This window comes from Parasteatoda tepidariorum, chromosome 1 (assembly GCF_982258835.1).
Source record: "Parasteatoda tepidariorum strain Cologne lab strain chromosome 1, Ptep-v5.0, whole genome shotgun sequence".
In the NCBI taxonomy this organism is placed as follows: Eukaryota; Metazoa; Arthropoda; class Arachnida; order Araneae; family Theridiidae; genus Parasteatoda; species Parasteatoda tepidariorum.
The window spans coordinates 32892146-32915321 of record NC_141755.1 but is presented as its reverse complement, the minus strand read 5'-3'; the positions used below and the strand labels follow the sequence as shown (position 1 = coordinate 32915321).

The 23176-nt window shown below is 28.3% G+C and overlaps 1 protein-coding gene across 4 annotated transcripts in view; it reads left to right on the top strand.

Annotated features, from left to right (window-relative positions):
* LOC107446178 (very long chain fatty acid elongase 7) overlaps nt 1-13407 on the top strand; it is a 42710-nt gene extending 29303 nt beyond the window's left edge. For all 4 annotated transcript variants that reach the window (XM_043048011.2, XM_016060752.4, XM_087161454.1 and 1 more), the window contains exons 4-9: nt 1291-1481; nt 4546-4626; nt 5886-5942; nt 7104-7209; nt 8519-8655; nt 11662-13407. In XM_043048011.2, coding sequence (XP_042903945.1) covers nt 1291-1481; nt 4546-4626; nt 5886-5942; nt 7104-7209; nt 8519-8655; nt 11662-11946 — 857 coding nt within the window. In that variant the 3' untranslated portion in view covers nt 11947-13407. The remainder of the gene's footprint in view (nt 1-1290; nt 1482-4545; nt 4627-5885; nt 5943-7103; nt 7210-8518; nt 8656-11661) is intronic.
* The last annotated feature ends 9769 nt before the right edge of the window (nt 13408-23176 follow it).

The window sequence follows — 23176 nt, the reverse complement described above, 5'->3', positions numbered from 1 at the left end:
TTGAAGGAAATTTAGACGATATAGCTATTCAATTCCATGAAGAATTATAAACCATGAAAAAAAAGTTAAGTTTTTCATAAATAATTAATTACTACTGCTAATTAGTTATTTATGACGTGTTAATTAATTATTATGAACAAATGAACCAATTCCCATAATTTCTGACAAATAATAATAATAATGCACTGTTAAAATTTTTTAATCACTGTTGAAGCATAATTTACTTTAATCACATCATCATATCATGCTGAAAATTCAATTTTCACAGAAGCATAGGTCAAGTAAACACCTTACAGCGGATTTGCAATTGTATCGATATACATTAAGTCGGCTCAGCTTACTGTGCGAGATGAATCAGTTCAACGTTGATGCAATTTTTTATAAGAGTCCACTCTTGTCAGTTATTTTTCAATCAAGAACAATATTTCTATTGAATAAAAGAAAAGATTTTCATCCCAACAATAAACAATAGATTGCTAGATTGGTATTTAAGAGCTAACTAATGTAAAGTGAAAGGAGTGATTAATATCTTCATGCTGGGAAAAACGTCGCTGGTGATTTATTTAGTAGCGGTGTATATAATTTTTCTTTAACTTCCTTCCTTAACAATAGAGAATAGAAAAAATAAATAAATAAATATTGATAAGTGTATCATGCCAGAACAACTAATAATGAGGGTTAAGTACTTGGCATAACATATCAAGGTCATTATGCCGGGGGCAATTAGAAGTAAATGAGCCAGTAGATGGGTTCATTTGTATTTTAATGGGTTAAAGTTGGTGTTATTATCATTATTATTAGCGTGAATAGATAACAAAAGGAAGTTTATGGATTATATAAGAATATAAATAAAGTTTTTTTTTCCTCAAGTGATTTACTAATGAAAAAAAAATTTGCGTATTAAGGAATTAATTTACATTAATAATTATTTTACTTTCTATTCAAACAGTTAGTGATAATTAAACTCACATTTTCACAGTTGTATATTTATTTTTTTTTTTGTAAAAATAAAAGATTTGGTGTTTTTATTCATTTTCGATGCAGCACACTGTATTTTCGGCAAAAAGTACCGCCACTCAGATTGCCGGTACTTTTTACAGTAAAATCTATGCATTTTTATCGGAACATGTTGCAGAACAAAAAATCTGATAAACCGTAATTTTTAACGTAATTTCTGATAACCGTAATGTTGTATAATTTCGTATTTCCCGGATATGTTGTATATAATTTCATATTGCCCAAATATGTTGCATAATTTCAGATCCAGACTAAAATGTTGTATAATTTCAGATCCAGTGGTAAAAGAATGGTTCCTAGTAAAAAGCAATTTTTGGCCCATTTTCTTAAGTTCAATGTATCTGTTAATAGTGAAAGTAATTGGACCTTCCATAATGAGAGATAGGAAGCCCTTCGAACTGAGAATACTTATGATGGTTTATAATTTGTTTCTTGTTGCCACATATACAGTAACTGTCTCTACGGTAAGTTTGAATTGAAATTTTGGAAATTCAACATTTTCAGGGCTTGGGTAAATCTAGTATTTAGAAAAGTTGTACATTTTAATAATTGTTTTTAAGATGCCTTAATGATTTAAATTTATCAATCATTAATGCTTTAAAGTATTTATGATAATAAAAAAAAATTGAGTTCTCGAATTTTAAAGTTTAGATTAGCTTTTCACAGTCTACTGAACATTAAAAAATATTTCTCTAAGAGGTATACTGCAAAAAAAATATTACCCACACTCAGGGTACCGGTACTTTTTAGCCTAAAATCCATTTTTACTGGAACATGCTACGGAACGAAAAAAATCTTACATACCGTAATTTTTACAATAATAACTACCGTGAAATCACTAAATCACACTAAATAAATTTTAATTAATAACTTCCGTATGATCATTAAATCAATCTAATGAAATAAATATTACTGTAAAAATTACGGTGCAATATTTTACGATAAAAATGGATTTTATGGACCTTGTACTATACTTTATCTGTACTTGACTTCGTACTTTATACCGGAATTTATTCCAGAATTTTTTGCAGTGTACATATTTCAATTAAACTGTCGTCATAAATCGAAAAAATTGGCGAATCGATTAGATACATGGAACCTAATACTTTTGACGAAATACTTATCTGAAAACTAATAAAAAAATAGTCATCTCCTTGACAGAATTTTTTCTCAGTGCAAGAAAATTATTTCATAAAAACCAAATTTTGAAATTTTTTTCGATAATGTAGAATGATTTAACCCCGTAAAATAAATATAAGCTGTAGAAGAGGAATATTATGCGTAGTATTTTGGAAAAAACTCCTGCATTTAAGAACATAAACTGGTCAATTAAATGCATAAATCATTCATTTTTTTTCTAACAATGTAAAATGCTCTAGAAAAGGGTTCTCAAAAGAAAAGACAAATAATTTTAAACAACATTTTTTTAAGATCCAATGCATTTGTTTGCTTGAATTAACCTAATTCACTACGTCACTCAAAATGAAATCCATGAAATATTATTATTTTAACATATTATAAACATATAGATATTGCTAAATATATTGGTTGATAGAAATCTAAACTCTCTAATTAAAAACTACTAGCTGAATACCCTTACAAAAAATATTTTTGAGGTTGCTTTGAGGTTGACAGATGTAAAAAAAAATACACCTGAGATAGAAAATGGGGTTATGTTTTGCACCAAACATAATCTTTTTTAAAAAACCTCAATTTCAACCTCATTTAGACCTCACAAAATCAACCTCATATATAATTCCGAAATAATTTAAGCTTAAATAGGGGCAAAATTATCCACACCCCAAATATACGTATTTGATTGAGGTGTAGAAAAGATAATCCATACACCTTAAAACAAACCTCCCTAAGCTGGTTGCTCTAAAGTTCCATCAACCTCAAAACAATCTCAAGTGTGAATAAAACAACTTCATACACTTTGATTATTCATCTCAGAAGGCTGGTCTTTTTAGGTTTTTTTTTTTTTTTAAATAAACTTCGAATAAAGCTCGAAACAACTTCATATAAACCTCAAAAATACCTTAAACTTTCGTAATGGTATCCTCTCTTCGTACGAGGTAAAAGAAAAGTAAATAATCGGTAAATTACTATTAATGAATACTGCGAAGCCAGGCACAAGACTGAAAGGCATAGACCGACACAATTATTTAAGCTAGCGTAATTTCAATTTCTTTTCATTTACTATTACTTGTTGCACTTTCCAATGAATGCACGCTATTGAAATTAGCAAAACACGTTTATAGAAGTTTATCCTATCAAAATAAATATTTACCGTATCACTTGGCATTATTAGCCTACTCACGATAATCAAAATTAACCACAATCAAGCGATTTTTTCTCCAGTACTTATCTGTTTCAGGAAGCCTTAAAAACATAACACAATAGTACTTATATTACGCGCTTTGGTACCTACATAGGTAGTACTTAATTAATTAATTTTGTTTATTAATATACTTAGTTTATTAATATATTTGGTTTATTTATAAATTTGGTACCTTTTAAAATAGTACTTTTCTAACACAATACCAGTAGTAGTTACAATCACAATTCATTAAGCATCATTAACATCAGTAATTGAATAGCAATTTCTTAGAAAGTTTTTCTTCAATAATTTTTCAATTTGTTCATAACAATTTATAGTTTTCTTTATTTCAATTGTATACTTTCAAATGATGTGGATCAGCCAATCAGATTCGCTTATCAGGTTACGTCCTTTGCAGGTATTCAATTAAATCTGATCCGAAAATTGTTTCCGTATGCTAATGAACCTAAGCCTTAAAGCTGTAATGTTAACATGCCATCCGTGATTAGACATAACCACGTGATTAGACATGCCCATGATTAGACATAACCATGTGATCAGTTATATCAATATATACAAGTATCCAATGTATTACCATGTATAACAAGTATCCAATTACCATTGATAAAAGACGAAACAACACCCTTTTTGCAAATGGGTAATATTAAAGAATGGACAATGAACTCTATTTTATTAAATAAAGCTATAAACTACTTATACTAACTTATATGCTTAAATGCTTAAAAAAACAGACTCGTTCACAGTATAATTTATAATGAAGCTAAATGTAAAACAGAAGAGAAAAATTCATTTTTCAAACTTCCTTCTGGAACGAACTAATTGAAGTTTTCAGAATCAGGGGCTAAAATGGCTCCGTGCCCCCTATGTCCAAACTTCAGGGTCTTAGCGCAAACAGTTCTGGAATTATAAGAAAACAGGTTGATGAGTGCAGACTCAGAGCACCACTATAAAATGTCATAGAAAATTGTGAAAATACAACATAGATGAATGAGCGCTATTTTTCAATGAAATACATTGTATTTCATTTGATTTTAAATTAGACACGCGCCTTTGCGAAAGCCTTCTCTCAAAATGTGACAACTGAAACAATACTAGATGAAATATATTAATCTTTTTTACATTGAATATATGATTTATATTATAATTAATTTCAAGGTATAACTGATTTTTTTTTTGGATTTAAATAGGTCCTGTACTGCATCAGACAAGTTGATAGTAGTGTTCTTTGTAAAGATACTGTTGTGATATACGGTACCTGCACTTACACGGTAAGATAACTGTTTTCTTTACAGTTCCAAACATTTTATATAAAAATTTTATTAGATTACGCTAAAGAATTTTTTTAATCTCTTGCCTAAGATATTTCAACATATCTTAAATAGTCTTTCATTGCCGATTTGTTGCTGCTGTTTCTATTGCTAATTTTCAATATCCACAAGCCTGCTAAGGAAACCAAACGAGTTTAAGGCAGATGGTGCATTTCTTAATTTTCAGTAGCACGATATAATTTTAATAATACGATTTCAGGCACACATACGTCATAGTCCGTCTTACAGGGAGGACCCACTCATACATCTATTCATACATCATCTCATCATCTGATCTTAATTTTGATCTGAACCAGAGAATGATCAATCTCCAATTTAGTGTCCTCAGAGGTATTAATATGCTATGGAAACTTGGAGGACTTTGCGATCCCGACAGATTTAACGCGCACCAGTTAATACACGACTTTTTTTTCGGCCGGTGGGATTCGAAATCCCTTTCTCACGAACACAAGTCCAACGTCCTACCAACCAGGCTATCCCGATCTATCACTGATTTAAGAATCTACAGTTGGTTTCGCTCTCGAAGCTCCAGTGTTTTTAAATCAAATATTTGGTCAATTTTTTTGTTCAAATGTACAAATTTAAAATCGTTGCATGTAAAATCGGACATGTAAATGCTGCGAGAATTTTCTAGGGGATTAGGGAACATCATTAAAACTTAAATTGCGGAAAGGTTGTCATACGCCAATAAGAATGTTTCTCTATTACGAACTTTTTTTCATGTGCTTTTGAACAGACCGTAATATCGAAACGCCTCTAGCCCAGTAGACTGCATTTCCAGGCACAGGTTTAAATGCAATTTTAATCCGGATGATATCGCCTAACTCCCTTAAAAGTTTATTGCAACATTTATGTCCTTTCTTTTATATGAAACGTTCTTGAACTTGTAGGAGCTGACAAAATATAGTTTAAAATCATCATTTAAAAAAATTCTGTAGTTGTAGGCGCAATACTAATTTCAAATTTAAACTCCCTACACCGGTATTAGGCAATATTAAGTATATGTATAAATCCAACAAAAAAAATTGTATCCCAGTGTTATTAAACTATTAGAGTTTCTATCATTAAATTTTGTTTATTTAAGAGGTCTATAATTGGTCAGTTCGAATCACCAAGTGTAAAACTATTTATATCTGGATCCTGTACAGCTAGTTTATATTTAAAAAAAAATGATTTTATTGTTTTCTTATGTATTTTAGATGGCTGCTTGTGGATGGATTATCTATATGTTAAAATATGTAGAATTCTTAGATACGGTAAGTAATGACTTAAACTACATCTTTCCAATCCATTATCCAAATAACACAGAAATATACCTCACTCGAATATTTCAATTCGTGTCTGATATCATTATAATATTGTTCGGATATTTCTATTCTTTTGGTAGTATGAATTTTCAACATATTTGAATGATCTCATTCGAATATTTCAATTCGTGTCTGATATTATTATAATATTGTTCGGATATTTCTATTCTTTTGGTAGTATGAGTTTTCAACATATTTGAATGATCTCACTCGAATATTTAAATTCCTGTTCGATATTATTATAATATTGTACGGATATTTCTATTTTTTTGGTAGTATGAGTTTTCCACATATTTGAATGATTTCACTCAAATATTTCAATTCGTGTCTGATATCATTATAATATTGTTCGGATATTTGTAATCTTTTGGTAGCATGAGTTTTCAGCTTTATAACTCTCCTTTATAAAAGAAATTTCGAGGAAAAAACAAGGAATATTTTAAACCAGGAACAATAACAAAAAAAAATCATAAAACATAATAGAAATCTGATATCAGGGATACACCTATTGAAGTTCTCTACAGAGAAAACATTTGTAAATATTGGTTACACTTTAATTTATTGATTAATATAAATATTGATAGCAAAATGCTATCAATTTTGGCGATAATATATTAGTTACACCTTAATTTATCGATTAGTATCAATATTGATGGCAAAATTCCATCAATTTTGACGATAACATATTGATTACATCTTAATTTATCAATTAGTATTAATATCGATAACAAACTTTTATCAATTTTGACGATCTCTTAGGAAACTAAACATTTTGGAAGTGTTTATCTGTAGGCTTTCATTATAAATAAAAATATTTGAACCTCGAGTCAAGTTCAATTAAATAATTTTTACTTCACATATATTTGATTTTGATATCTATGTGTAAAAAAAATTTAAGTTATTATTAAAAACTATCATTCTATTTTTTTTTTTTTTGCTTTGACAAGAACAAGTAACAATAAGATTGAAACAAATATTTTCTGATAAAGCAAAAAACGAAAATTTCTCTATGAAAGTAATCAATTTTTTAAATCAATTATTTTCTTTTTTGTTATGAATGATTAAATTGATGATTATGAATAATATTAAATATGATTCTCTTCATTCCAGATATTTTTCGTATTGAGAAAAAAAGACAATTTGATAACAAATCTTCATGTGATACATCATTGTGTACTTCCTCTTTGCGGTTGGGTGTTCTTTAGGACAGAAAGAAGTAATTAAAATTTTATATATTTTTGGTTAATTGTCAATCGTAACTAACATCTAGCAATTATTTTTAAATAATCAGTAAATATTTATGTTAATAATGACAATTATTTTAAAAACGAAAAATTAATGCATATATAAATTTGACTAAAATATCCTTCAATATATTTTTGCGTAAATATATTATATTTCAAGTTTGTACTTCATATGTGAATAATGAAATATGGTTGTACAGTTGAACTGCAATTAATTTAAGCACTATTTATTGTAATATCTTTATGAGAACATTTATTAAATTTGAATCATCGTACCGTATTTATTCTAGATGTCTATAAACATTTTCGAATAATCAAAATATAATAGATTACACGAAATTAAACTAATTCATGATTATTTTCTCTGTTATAATAAATTGTAAATTTTTACGAATAATGATTTGTGCATTAATTAGTTTAATATAAAAGTTTTTGTTCATTGCCGAAATGGGATATATATATATATATATATATATATATATATATATATATATATATATACACACACAATGTAACACAGAAAACGTATCTATTGCATTGCGAATGTATTAAATAAGAATAGAGTATTCAAAGAGAAATTTTGAGTATTTGATTTCGAAAATAGCACAAAATCTGGTAGTTTAATTGGCGATTTGGTTGCTTAACTTTTATTTTATATTGTCGGTTTTTCGTAATATATATATATATATACATAAAGAGAGAGAGGGGGGGGAGATTTCTGTTGAAATTACCTATTAATCACATCTGGGCCTATAATATATAATATATAGATTGATGAGCACAAATATTACTTCTCTGTTTACATATTTGTACTACATTAATAAGTTATGATCATATCGGAAATTGATGTTAACCTTAATTAAAAATATGATTTTTGCATTGCGAAATGTACTTAAATAGTATAATTGAATTTTTTTTTTATTTAGGACAATATAATAATAAATATAATTTTCATGTTTTAGCGATACAATGTAATGAAATGTAGCTAAATTAAGCTTTCCTGTTTATAAGTAAAATTCACTTATATATTCGATTTTATTTTTAGAATTATCAAAATAATACGCTGCGTAATTTGAAATTAAAAAATAAAAGATGCATTTAAAATGTAATTAACATTTGTTAGTAAGATAGTATTTTTCAAGAAATATTTATATTAAATTTCAATATTCTAATATGATGTCTAATAAATCTTATTACGTAATCTTAGAAAGTAATATTTTTTTGAATGTATGAATCATTTTTTGAATGTTTAATCATTATTTTCTTGAATATAATCTACAGGTGGATTTCAAGCATATCCCATTATCATTAATTCTGTAGTTCACATTGCTATGTATGGTTATTATGGTCTTGCAGCTATGGGTCCAGGAGTTCGTAAATATCTTTGGTGGAAGAGATATCTCACAATCGCTCAAATGGTCTGTATATTTCAGAATAAAAAGAATTATTTATTATTAGTCAGATTTAACTGTTTATCAAAATTTCATTGTCAAATTTTCAGAATCATTATTAAAATTTCTGAAATAGTTTATATAAATATAATATATTTAATTTAAAAGTTGAAAAATTGGTTTTAGATTAAAAAATTTATTAAGTGAAAAAAAAACTGCTTAAATTGCAAAGAAATGTTGTTTATTTTGTTTGTTGTCATGTATGTTTATGAATGAAATCTATAACATTTTCATAAAACCTTAAAATATAAAATACAAACAAATTACACGATTTCTCAATTAGGCTGTATATTTCAGAAAAAGTTTTATTTAGCCACAAAGCAACTGTTTAAATCTCAAACAATTGTCACAATTTCTCAAAAACTCTATTTGCTCAAAACATCTATCACTCAAAAACTAATTTTAAAATAAAATCTTTATTTTTCTTAAGCCGAAAATAAAAATAAAAAAAATAAAAAAATTTATATATCGTTAATTTATTCTAAGCATAATTTAGTCACTAAAAAAGTCAAACATTTCATGTTATTAAAATATAGTGTTTTAAAATATTATCGAAGCATTTTAATGCTAAATATATTAGTGCTCACTTAGAGAACTTCTAGCTTAAAATTATTGATTTCTAAGGTATATTGGTAAAAGCATTTTAACCTGCAAACATAAAATTTCAAGCATTGTTTTAGACACGAACCTGATTAGTAATATATTAATTCCATATGCTAGCATAAATTTTCTATAAAACATTCAAAAGATTTATAAATTAATATTTAAAATCTTTATGAAAAATTTACAAATTAATCTATTTCCTTATTCCTTTTAATGAAAAATAATTTTAATCACTAAATGAATGTTTCAATTTTTTTTTTGCAATTACATTTGGATAGGAAACTTATTTTTATTACATAATTTAATGTGATAAAATTCAACAGTACCTGTGTATAAAATTATTACCAACATACATACATTCGTGTTACAAAAACATAAAAGGCATGGTTAAGCTTTCAATGGCATTGAGTGATGCTAAAAAAATTTTGAAAAAGAAAAAATAAATTGCATTATAATAATATAAAGAGTAAAAAATAATGAATAGTGCTGATTGAATGGTGCAATTTTAAACAATTAATCAACGTGAATTAACTCTTTAAATTGGCCTCAAATTTTAGAGCTCTGAACAATCCTCTTTTGGGATGCCAGCTCAAATGGTCGTTAGCTCCAGATCACACTGTTAGAAATTTCTCCAAAAAATAGTTTAATCACAATTTATTTAATTGCTATTTTAACACATTTAAATAACCATAAACAAGATGATAATAAAACTGCTGATTGTGAAAAAAACAGTTTATTACCTGCGTTCACTTAATATGGTTAAATCACCAGAATTTTATCACCAAAATTTAGGCCACCTAATGAAACTTGCAACAGCTTACTTATTATAGCCGAGATGGCTAATCGGTCAGTCTCATGACCGACCCAACTGAGGCTCGAATCCCAGCGTTGACATCACAGTATTTCCAACTACCCCTTTAACGCACGAAGAACCTCCAGTGTCCTGCACACTCCAATGCCCATTTCTAAACGTAAAGCCTAGCTCCTATGTCCAGTTAATTTTCTTTTTTTTACGGTTTTGTAACCATGTTAGTTGTAAATGGTTAAAAACATGCATAGTTTTATATTCCGGGTATTATAACTATACTAGTTGTGAACGGTTTCAAAAACGTAAAGGTAAAAAACGTTCTTTTCCGGAAACTTTACTGTTAATCAGATGAACTGACTGCTGCCGGTTATTTTACTATAATTTTGGAATGAAACTTCTAACAGTGCGTGTCAGTAAGTACCACACTATTTGAGAAATCTCCTTTTTTTAAATTTTAATTTATTTTCGATAAAGGCAAGGGTTTTTATGATGACGACAATTACACACAACATTTTTTTTTGTTTCGTTGCAATAATAAAAAATTAGAAACATTGAAGATATGTCTCAAAACTGTTTATGGCATAAAGTTTCACAGCCTGAATCGGTATCAAATGTCTTAATTCACGAAATTTAACACTATTTCACAAAACCTACTAATGCCAATAGGCAAAACTGCAGTATTTTAAAACGAGTAACCAAAATGATTTTGGCTAATAAATTTTTTTTTATAGATAAGCGTTTCAAAAAAAAAATATTATTTCTTAAACATAAGTCAAAGAAATGTACTTTTTAATTTGAAATTTTGCTGATAATGTTCATCATATTTTGTGCATAATGTTAAAATATAAGTTTCATGTGCTTATCCCGATAATATTTTTTATATAAATTCAGTGTATAATACTTTTTTAACTGAATTTAAAACTTAATTTTTTACTCATAATTTCTCTGATTCAGTTTATACTCATTCTATGTAATTCAATACATATTTTTTACCTACTAGTTTTATGTTCTAATTGGGAAAATAAATCGTGCTTAAGTTATGTGTATAATTTTTCTTCTTCTTTTTACTGACTTTTGAAAACTCAATTATTTTCTCTTCCATAATTTCAAAGATTAAGTTCATACGTATTCTATGTTATTCCTCATTTATTCTATACTATTATTTTATGTACTAATTAGGATAATATTTTGTGTAAAATATTTTTATTTTTTTTGCTGATTTAAAAGTTATTTTTTTTCTTTCATAGTTCCACAATTTCTGTTTATACTCATTCTATGTTATTCTATGCATATTCAATACTACTAGTGCTATGTACTTATTAGAGTATTCGCATAAATTATATATGTAGTATTTTATTTATTTATTTTTCTACTGATTTTAAAAACTCAATTATTTTTTCTTTCATCATTTCACGGATTCAGTTCATACTTATTCAGTTATATTCTAAACTTATTCCATACTGATAGATTTTTGCACTAATTAGGATATTGTTTTGTGTATATTTTTAATTGTCCTACTGATTTTATAAACTCAATTCTTTTTTTTCTTCCTAATTTTACAGATTCAGTTCATACTTATTCTATTCTTCGTAATGGTTGTGATGCCTGTTTCTGGATGCACCGCTGCAAAAAGCAGCATTTACATAAACGTAGTTGCAGCCACCCTGTTTTTCGCCTTATTTTACAATTTTTACCAGCATACATTCAAACCAACAAAGTCCAAAACCAACGGAGTTCATAAAAAGCGAGAAATTGAAGACAAAAAAGAAGAAAATGGTAACATCCATACCGAAATGTCTTACAACGAAACTTATACGAACGGAAACTCGAAAGTGAAGTGCAACTAAAAGAACCGAAATTTGTTTTCGTCAACAACAACAAAAATGGTGCTTAATTTTTCAGTGGTACTGTTTTCTTGGATTTTTAACTTTTGTTATTGAATGCACATTAGAAACACCTTTAACTGTAATATTAGTAAACATTGCGTGTTTGTACTTGTCTTTTCATGTTATCAAGTGTTTTTATCATCTTTAAAATAACTGAAAACGTTTCCAAACGAGATTCATAGTTTTTAATTGAGTTTCCTAATTTGCAAAATCAATGAAAAAGTTTCATTAAATAACTTATTTTTTGAGAAATTATGAATAAGTTCGCATACAAATCATCCAGAGGAAAATAAAAGACTTTTCTATTTGAATTTCATACATTTTAAAATCATTAAATACGGTTTTTATAACAAAAAAGAAATTAGAAATTTTTAATTTTTTCTTCTTAATTTTAGTTATAGTTGACAATCATCTAAATACAATAAAGTCGTTTCTTTTTTGATAATAGAATTTGAGAATTATAGAATATGCATGTTGTTCACGTGCAGATTTCATGAGTTATAAAATCGTTGAATATGATTTTGTTACCAAATCTTTTTGTTTACTGTATAAAAAGGTATATGAAAGATTAATAAATATTGCAAACGATTTTCTTCCACACCGAAACAAATGTAAAAATTATTTTTCTTGCATTTGATTTGTTAAGAGCATGTCAGCATAAGACACGCTATTTTTGATGGTCCAATCAAAACCAATGATTTTATGACGTTATACAATTGTTTCATTTTCAAGAACGAATGTTCTCCTTATTTATCGAACTATGTCACCGAATCTAGCATTCTTGCAAGACTACGTAACTATAACTCTTTTAAATAATTCTATGATATATATCGTGAAAGAGATAGCAAGAATTATATTTCTGTCTGATGTGTTTAACTTTTAAAAGCTTTTATTTTGTCTTGAAAACATATTTGTATAATCTGATGACGAAATAAAACGGAACTATATGCAGTCGCGGATGATTACTTAAATCGTAAACCGCAATGGTCTTTTCTTAACTAGCAACAAAGTAAGAACGTTTTATTTAATGTTTAACATCGTTTGAATTAGTTTTTTACTATTCAATATTATTCTTCTGAAATTTTTGTAGCATGCGTAGCTTAGTCCCACACTCTTAAATTCAACGTTTTTTTTTCTTTTCTAAAAATATATGTATATATATATTATTTATATATATATACGTTTCTTTTTAACTTAGTAAACAGCTTAGTTCATTTTGTTGAAGTGTAGCGTTTATGATCGATGTTTCTTAAATCACTTGTTTTGCAGTATAATGAAAGAAAATTCGTAGTTGAAATGCTTAACTCCGATTTCAATCTACAATTTTCACCAAATGATTGTTTTCTGTTATGTTTTATTTTATTATTATCTACTAAATTGTCAATAATGTGTAATAAACTTATCACATTGAAATATATCTTCAGCATTCTGTAGTTTATTTAATTCTTCATAATTTTCTAATATAAGAACATACTACATTATATATATATACATGTATAAAACAATTACAAGTTACAAGATTGTAATTTGAAGGGAAAACAAAAGTTCAACATATACAATTAAATTTCTATATCACAACATTGCCAGGCTGCTAATAACTAAAAGAATATTTGAAGAAAATATAAATCAAAATGAATTAGCTGCCTGACATGATTCCGATAAAAACGTTATCACAGAAGCAATAAAAACAATAGCAATAATAGAGGGCGCTGGCAGAATAATATAAAAGGGGGTGCAACCCTCTAACAAACTACCCCCCTCTCCAAAAAAAAATATTAAAATATTATGTTATTACATTTTGTTTTGTTATTACATATACTTTCATCTGTTAATTTTTTCAAGATGCATTTCCTCATTGCTAACAAGATATTTAAAAAAAAAATTATGAATTTCTTGTACTTGCAAATTTTGCCACGAGAAACTTTATTGATGGCACTGCATGGCATAGCTACTGACTCTGAAACACAAGTAACTACAAACAGTAGTTGGGTATACTAACGTGTTTGCGCACTCTTAACATTGGTATTTATTGTGTTGATGAAGTTTTACAGTTGTGAGAAGTCAGTTTGTGTTATACACCTTTGTTAAAACTAAATAACTAATAGAAACTATAATATTATTTATATTTTATTAAATGGAATTTAAAAATATAGCTTAGATATCTGCCAAGTTTGTGCATGCTCATTGTGCATAAGAAAAGAATCGAAGATGACTCAGAATTCATTGAAAAAGTTATAAACAGATTTGGACAGCAAACAAGACGATTACAATTCTTGTTTGATTAAACAATTTTTTAATTGTTATGCATCATTAATTACTTAATTACTTGCTCTTGAATAAAAATATTTCTAATGAGAATTTTTATAACAAAATTGTTTTTCTGTATCTCTTTAATTGTTTAAAAAAAAAGACAGAGGTTGCAAGTGCACCCTCTTGCACCCCGCTGCTGGCACCCTTGGCAATGACAGGAAATCGTGATTAATCTAAACGGCAATTAAGCATTACACAGAAGAAAAATATCTTAAAAAGAAAGAGTACAACAATGGAAATTGAAATGGAATCGCTGATCGACATGTCATCGTCATTAGGGGGGGGGGGGGGTATTAGCATGTCTTCAGTAAGGAAGAATTTTCTACGTTTGGTGGTATATACCACAATTAACCAAAAGAAAGAATGATAAGCCAAAAACGAAACAAAACAGAACAACACGCAAAAGAATATTTGCCAAAGTAAGGAAGGATGATAATCTAACGAATAATAATAAACTGTATCACCCACAACTCGCCAAATGGCGGCACTAAAAATTAAAGAGATAAATTTCCAATGAGCTGCACAATCGGTCTTACCGATGAGCAGACCTAGTGCGTTCTCTAGAGGTGGTATCCACTCTTTCAGGACCACCACAATGGGTGAGATACCGTTGGTCATGTTAATTTGGACGTCTAGTTTCTGCCACACTAGATGGCAGCACCAAGACTCTATTTGGATGCTAAAATTAAAGAGATACAGAAAAACAATTTTGTTATAAAAATTTTTATTAAAAATATTTTTATTCAAAAACAAATAATTAAGTAATTATTGTTGCATAACAATTAAAAAATTTTTTAATCAAACAAGAATTGTAATCGTCTTGTTTGCTGTCCAAATCTGTTGATAACTTTTTCAATGAATTCTGAGTCATCTTTGATTCTTTTCTTATGCACACTGAGCATGCACAAACTTGGCAGATATCTGAGCTATATTTTTAAATTCCATTTAATAAAATATAAATGATATTATATTTTCTATTAGTTATTTAGTTTAACAAAGGTGTATAACACAAACTGACTTCTCACAACTGCAAAACTTCATCAACACAATTAACCAAAAGAAAGAATAAGCTAAAAACGAAACAAAACATAACAACAAGCAAAAGAATATTTACCAAAGTAAAGAAGGATAATAATCTAGCGAATAATAATAATCTGTATCACCCACAACTCGCCAAATGGCGGCAATAAAAATTAGTTTGATTTCTGAGAGAAATTTGTTTTCACGAAAGATAAAAATAATTTCTTTTGATAAATTTCGTAAGTGCTACAACTAATTTTAAGTTATGTTTCATGAGGAATTAAGAGTATAATTCCCATCAAAATCTTGACACGAATTCAGAGGGGGGTTCTATACATATTTGGAAATTTTTTTTAAACGCGAAAGGAATTGTAAAATTCATTTAATGTTAAGATTAGTTGTTATCATTTAAGTGGTAAATATTAGAAACTTATGTATTTATGTTCCCTCCCCACTGATTTTTAGGCTACATTTTTGTGGAATCTCCTGTCACCATAAAGTGTTGGATTTACATACAGTTCCTGGCCAAATTATTCGACGCACTATAAGATTCTATGTAAAATCTTAATTATTAGGTGATAATTGTTTTCACGCTACTGAAACCGGTTTGCGCTTGTTTATGTTCCTGTATCAATTGGTCAAATTAGACGATTTATAATATAAATTCAACAATTGGATAAATAAGACGATATATTATATAAATATAGAATATTTATTATATCAGGTATTATATTAGTATATTCCAATAATTACACCAAATTATTACATGTTTTGCGCGAGTTTATATGCAATACTTTAATATTTAACTATACATGTAATGGGTTTTTATTCAGGAGATTTTTTATATGCTTCCCTTTTGTATTTATTTTTAACGTATTGCGTTACAATGTTGACCAATTGATACACGAACCAGATACAAACTGGTTTCAGTCGCGTAAATACAGTAAAGCTGTGTAGTATCACCTGATAATTAAGATTTTACATAGAATCTTGTAGTACATCGACATCACATTAATCTGTATTAGCAACAGCTCGCTAGATGGCAGCACTAAATTTAATTTTGATTTCTGAGAGAAATTTGCTTTCACAAAAGATAAAAATAATTCCTTTTGATGGATTTCGAAAGTTGTACAACCAATTTTAAACTGTTTCTAAATAAAGAGTATAATTTCTATCAAAATCTTGACACTAATTCAAAGGGGAGTCTCATACATATATGGATTTTTTTTTAAACATGAATATATTGTTTTTTTCTTATTTATTTTTTATAACTCTTCACAATACAAAGTAAACAAAAAATATTCACATGTCTTCCCGAAGAACCATTAGAAAAAAAGCTAAAAATATAGATTAAAAAAGCATTGATATATTTTTAATCTTGATATAACTGAAAATATCAGACTTTAAGACTAAGATTTCTTATCTATTTTAAATTAAAATGCTTATACTTTCTTTTCAATATTTTCGGATATTAGGGCTGAAAAAAAGTTTTTTTTAATGCAATTGCAACAGTTTTCTATTTTATTGTTTTTTTAAAATTTCACAGAGAAAAATCTCAAAGCATATACTGAATGCAAACAAATTTAAAATAACTCAAAGTTGTACACTAACTTCTTTAAATAAGAGCCTTTTTTGTCATACCTTTAACATAAACAGGGTAATATTTAAATAAAAAATTAAAGTTTTTACCGACATATTTCTATTTCTCAAATGATTGAAAATAATTAAAATTTTTCAAAAATAATAAAAAATTCCAGATAGAGTTTTTTAAAAAAAGTCTTACTTAAATCTGGTTCTAATTTTATTATGATTCCACTATACAAAGCAGGTTCAATTCAGGACACGTGTTTAAAGATAAAATGTCTCTATGCGTGGTTTTCAAAAATTAAGGATAACCGTTGTAAATTTAATAGCGTTTCACGTACGTTTCAGCTTAGCACAAATAGCTCTAAAAATTTGATAAGGATTTAAATAAATTATAAATCTAAGATATCTGAAAATTAATTTTTTTAGGATGTCAGAGAAAAGTATCCGAAAGTGCATGACAACTACGCTCAAAGATTTTTTTTTCTTCTTTTTTTATTTCCAATGGCCAGAGTTTCAGAAAGACCTCTACACCACAAAAGGGGAGAAACAAATGAGAATATAAATAAAAGAAAAACATAACAGACGTGACGAGAAAAGTCTCTGAACTCAATAAGTCCCTTGCGAACCAGTACTGGTGTGGTCTGGATCCCTTCTCTTCCTGAAGGTCACAGAGAATGCACAAAGGAGCTTGCGCAACATGAATTCGATGAAGACGTTTAAGGAGGCAGTCGCGTCCAGTGGCCAGTCGAAACCATAGAGTAGTATACTCACCAGTAACCAGCATTTCAACTCTATGGTAGAAACTCGACGACTGCTTTGCGTCTTGGCCGCATAGGGAGATCTTGAACTGTTCCTAATAGGGAACCCTAACAAAAAATAAGGTGTTTTTGGATTGTTTTGAGGTTGACAAGTGAACAAAAGAATACACCTGAAGTATAAAATGAGGTTATGTTTTGCACCAAAAATAGCCTCATCAATAAACCTCATTTACATATCATATTCAACATTATGTATAGCTATAGTTTTAGTTCAGTTATACTTTTAGTTGCAATCGGGGGAAATTATTCACACCTCATATATATTTATTTGCTTAAAGTGTAGAAAAGATAGCATGTACCGCTCAGAAACAAACACTCTTTGATGGTTGTTACTGAGGTAGATTTCTATCAACCTCAAGTGTGAATAAAACAACTTCATACTCCTTGATTATAAACCTCGGGAAGTTGATTTCTCATGGATGTTTTTGAAGTCAATTTAGAAAAAAAAAAGCTCAAATTAATCTTAACACCTCAAAATAACCTCAAAAACACTTGACATTTTTGTAAGGGAAGTGCCCATAATGGGGTATGGCAACATTTCCGGGCATGGATTCCTAAGCAGTTTTAACTCTGACGATGAGCCATAACTCCCTTAGAAGTTTGTCGCAACGTTTATGCAACCCCCTGTTATATACTATAACGTTTTTAAACTTGTGGATTTCGAGAAAAAAACGGTCTTAAAATTGCTATAACAGACTAATACATTGTGGTTTCGAGAGAGAAATCTATTGCAGATTTGAAATCAACGACTCGAAAATTTCCAAGATCGATTTAAAAAATCTCATACGACAGAAAACATAAACAACAACAAAGAATTTTCCCCAGTGTAATCTCCCACAACTGCACTAAAAGTTTCCCTCTTTCAAAACTACGTTTTTCATCTTTCCATAAAAAAAGCGTATATTGATATCCTTAATGCTTTATCTTTTAATATTTTATCGTAAAATTAAGTCATATTAGTGATCTTCTCTGACTATCTTTTATGCAACGAACTCTTTCTAAAAAAAAAGGAGGAGGGGAAATCACAAATTGACATAACCAATCCATCAACCTACTTAAATGTCTAAAGTAGACATTTCATTAAATCAACAACGTTGTTCAAGTGGAGGATTCACCCGTCCGTTAAATGTAGGTCAAATCATTTTCACTAAGAATGGAAACGAGTTAAATTCGCCCCAGTGAGCATAATTTTTACACACTAAGACAACATCCTTGACCTTCATATTCTTCCATATCTTCCTCCTCTTAACTGAAGATTCTGACAAGAAGAGGGTTATTTCCGGATCCCCGTGGTCTTCATCACCTGTTGCATCCAATTAAAAGAAAACCCTCTAGTCAGTGCTGTGTCTTTCACGCCGTTACTTAAAACCGTTTTGAACTTGACAGTGACCTTTTCAGGAGAGTTCAAAACGTATCTGGTTTTTAAAAGCTGTCTTTCCTTCTTGTTAAAACACAGGCAAACTTTGAGCACCTATGTTCTGTAAGAAATGAGTTAAGACCTCGGATGTTTTCTTAAAGGAATATAGTAAACTTGTTGCTTGGCTCTTAACTCTTCAAAAGATGTGTTAAAATTAGCTTTTAAGTTTTGGCCATCTAACAACAGTGGATAAATTTTCCCACTCCAGAAAATTTCTTTTAATGTCTTACCATTCTTATGGCTGCTACAATTCAACAACAACAAAACTATCTTGAAAACTTTTATATTAAAAGAATCGTTTTTCTCAAAAAAATTGCCTTTTTTGCACAATTTACAATAACATTTTTATTTTAAATGAAATAAGGAACATCGATGATCTTTTAAAGCTACAATTTGTTGTACAGCTACAGTTTGTAAGTGCTGCAATATTTGACAGTCTTTTCATCCCAGGAAAAATGTTGCTATATTTGCAATGATAACTGCAGTCGAAAATAAGATTCTTTAATAAACGAAAATAAATAATCGAAATGAAATATTATACTAGAGTACTAGACCTTACGAGACAATTTTGGTGGCAATGCTCATAAATTCATAATATTATAAATATTTAATTAAACCATTCTAAATTGTTTTCAGACAATTTGAGACAAGCTGATTCAGTGGCTAGCGTTGTATTAAATAGTTTGCGTTTGACAAAACTTGCGTTGACAAAACTAATGATTTTGACTACCATTCTTATGTCTGCTCCAAAGCTTATTCAGAAAATATCCTTTTCTTTTATTAAATGAGCTAAAACAGTCTTGATGCATAGGCTTATCACACTCCATATCTATCTTCAGATTGCTTTTAAGAAATAACTAGGCGTATTTTTAAAATTGAAAATTTGAAAAACGATTTTGTGATTGCATTGATCATGGAATCAATTGCTTAAATTGAGTATTTTGTTTAGAATTTGTTTTTTATTATAAAGAAAACAAACAATTCGTAACTAAGCTCATTACAGATACATTTTTAGAGGCCGCATTCTAACTTCGGTACCCGAATTTGCGCCTGCACTGTGCTTGAAAGTTGTATTGAAAATTCACTATCTACTATTCCCTAATCACTAATAATCACGATGTAATGAGAGTTAGGTGATTATTTCTGCCCATCTGTATCATTTGTGGGAAAAATTTAAACTAATGTTTCAATTTTTCCATGTAAATGAAAAACAATGATGTTAAGGAACAAATAATCTTTACAAAAAAGAATTTGAGGAATATTTCGTATTAAGAAGCATTATATTAATGTGGGAACATTTTGGAATAACTATATCTGTAAATGTAATCTCCAAAATTTTGACACCTGACAGCGGCACTTAACCTTCAAAAAACATTAGTGTAGGGTATGCCGGTAAAATGTATACTGGGCAAAGGCACTTGACCTTAAAACTTACATCAGTGTTGGGGCTATCGGAAAGTAACACTTAACCTTTAAAAAAGAAAATAATAACTTTAGTGTAGGGTATACCACGCAAATGTGTACCGGGCAGTGGCAGTTAATTTTTTTTTAAAGAAAAAGAAACATTATTTGGATGTTTAGGATATAAAGGGAAAGAGTTAACTACCCGTATTTCACTCCAAGTCATCAACATTATTTTGAGAAATTATAGGTCTGATCGTATCCAAAATATCCAAATTCCATAGTCCATATCCAGTATCCAAATTCCATATCACGTCAACAGGTATATTAATAGCAATTTTCCCTGAAAAGAAAAAAAAAGAAAAAAAAAGCAAACAGTGAAAATAATTGCAAAATACCGTAAGCAACATTTAAGAAATCCCTTTCGCAGTAAAAAGACTGTTTTTCCCTTCTTTTCCCTAGATCTTCTTCATATTACTCTATTTTTTCCCTAAGTACCAAATTGAGAACTTTTCCTCCAGAATACTTTAAATTCGTGACTTATCGGGTTCTTTAAATAAATAGATACAATTAATGCTTCTATTATCAAGTTATTCTTCCTGTTTACAATCCAATAATAGTATGATACTATAAACATTTTATTTACCGCTCACGAAGAGATGGTCACGCACGAAAGAAACCTCAACTGCGTGAAGGCGAAACACTCACACCATAAAAAACTGAGAAACAAAGTTTTCAATACTGCTGATAACAAACACTTGCTTTTAAAAAATAATATTTCTATATATGACCTACTTTCTAAAATTCTTCCAAATGGCAGTAGTATTTTTTGCTGAAAATCTCATTTGTTTATTTACTCACAGCTGAAAGTAACGGTATCCTGATTATTACATTATAAAAATGGGGTCATAACTATCAGATTATGGAAAAATTTACTGAGCTTTTGATTTTATGGGAAAGCTAAAAAAATCGGTAATTTTTACTGAAGAACTTTGATTATCATTTTGGTAAAATAAACAATAAAATATGACTTCTTAATCTGTGATAAAATTTAGTAAACGTGGTAATATTTGACAGTTTTATCACAATATATTTTAGCATTAGGAGAATTTAGTTATTTAAGAGAAACAAAGTTTAAAAGGACGCAATCTTGATAGTTAGTATTCTGAGAAAAAAATGGCAAGAACTTTCTGAATATGGTAAAATTTCTGGCATTATGGGGACAGAAAAGTTCAGAATCTTTTATCGAAGCGCCTTATTTACGATTCTGGTAAAATTTACAATAAAATAAGATTTTATAATATTTGGAAAAAAATCGCTAACTGTGGTAAAATTTAGCAGTTTTAATACGATACCTTAGAGGATGGTATAGAATTCATTTAACCAGTTAAATTTGCTTTTCAGTTTTGTAACCTTTTTTAAATGTGTTATAAAATAAGAACTATAATTTTGAAAACCAGAATATTCTGTAAACCATTACCATATGAACGGAAGAATCACGTGAAGGAATGATTTTTATACCTTATATTTTGGTTTTATTAACCAGAATTATTTTGTTGTTTCAACCAGAAATATCATTAACATACAGTACGGTTGTTTTATCAGAGTTTTTATCTCCATTTAAGGATAATAACAAAAGACATTAGGAATGAAATAATCGCTATATTTAAGCCTTTTAAGGAAAAATACTCTATTTATTATTGTAAGGTAAAGTATTTTTTATAAAAAAAAATTATATATAAAAAAATTAAACAGAAATACATTACCCTACATTACGATAGTTTTACCAAAATTGACATCAATATTCATTAATTATTACTGGTTGAGAACGCAAGATTATTAGTACAATATCCCCTATGGAACTATTTAGTTTTTGATATTTCGTTCGAGGGCGCCGTTTTATGATTCCTCAATTTCATTTCACAATTCTCAGCTTTCTATTTCAAACATTTTCGCAAATGGGTCTTTAATTTTTTTATTGATTAATTAATATTTTCCCCTAGGTTTTAAATAAAGTCGTACATATTTTACGTTAATTAAAATTTTATAATGTGGTGTAGTTCTCAAATTAAAATTATGAGAATATTAGAAAATAACATTTAATATTAAAAAATATATATAATATATATTAGTCAAAGTGTAAAATAGGAACATTTTAATAAAACAAAAAAAATTCGTCCGTTTTTGCTAATTTTTTAATAATTTGGTAAATAAAAGGTAAAAGCATAAATATCATCATCAGAAACACGCGATTTACATACCATTTAAAATAAGAATTTGAGAACGTCGTCACCATATTTTGAGAACTTATTTACGTTTATTTTACTTGTGATAACATAACTTCCAAGAAGAAAATAATTCTGGTAAAATTATCTTTCTATATATTTATGACATTTCTGATAAACGACAATTGTAGTTATAGAACGAAAATTCAAAATATAAGATATTTAAACTACTCAGTTGGTAAATAATTCATTCATATTACTACGGTTTACCTGAAATTATAGTTCCTCTTACTACACATTTAGATCATATTTTCAAAATTTTATCACATATTATAAAATTATATTAACTACATTACTAACATAGTTAACTATACCAAAATCATTACCATTGCGCTTCGGTAACAATTATCGAG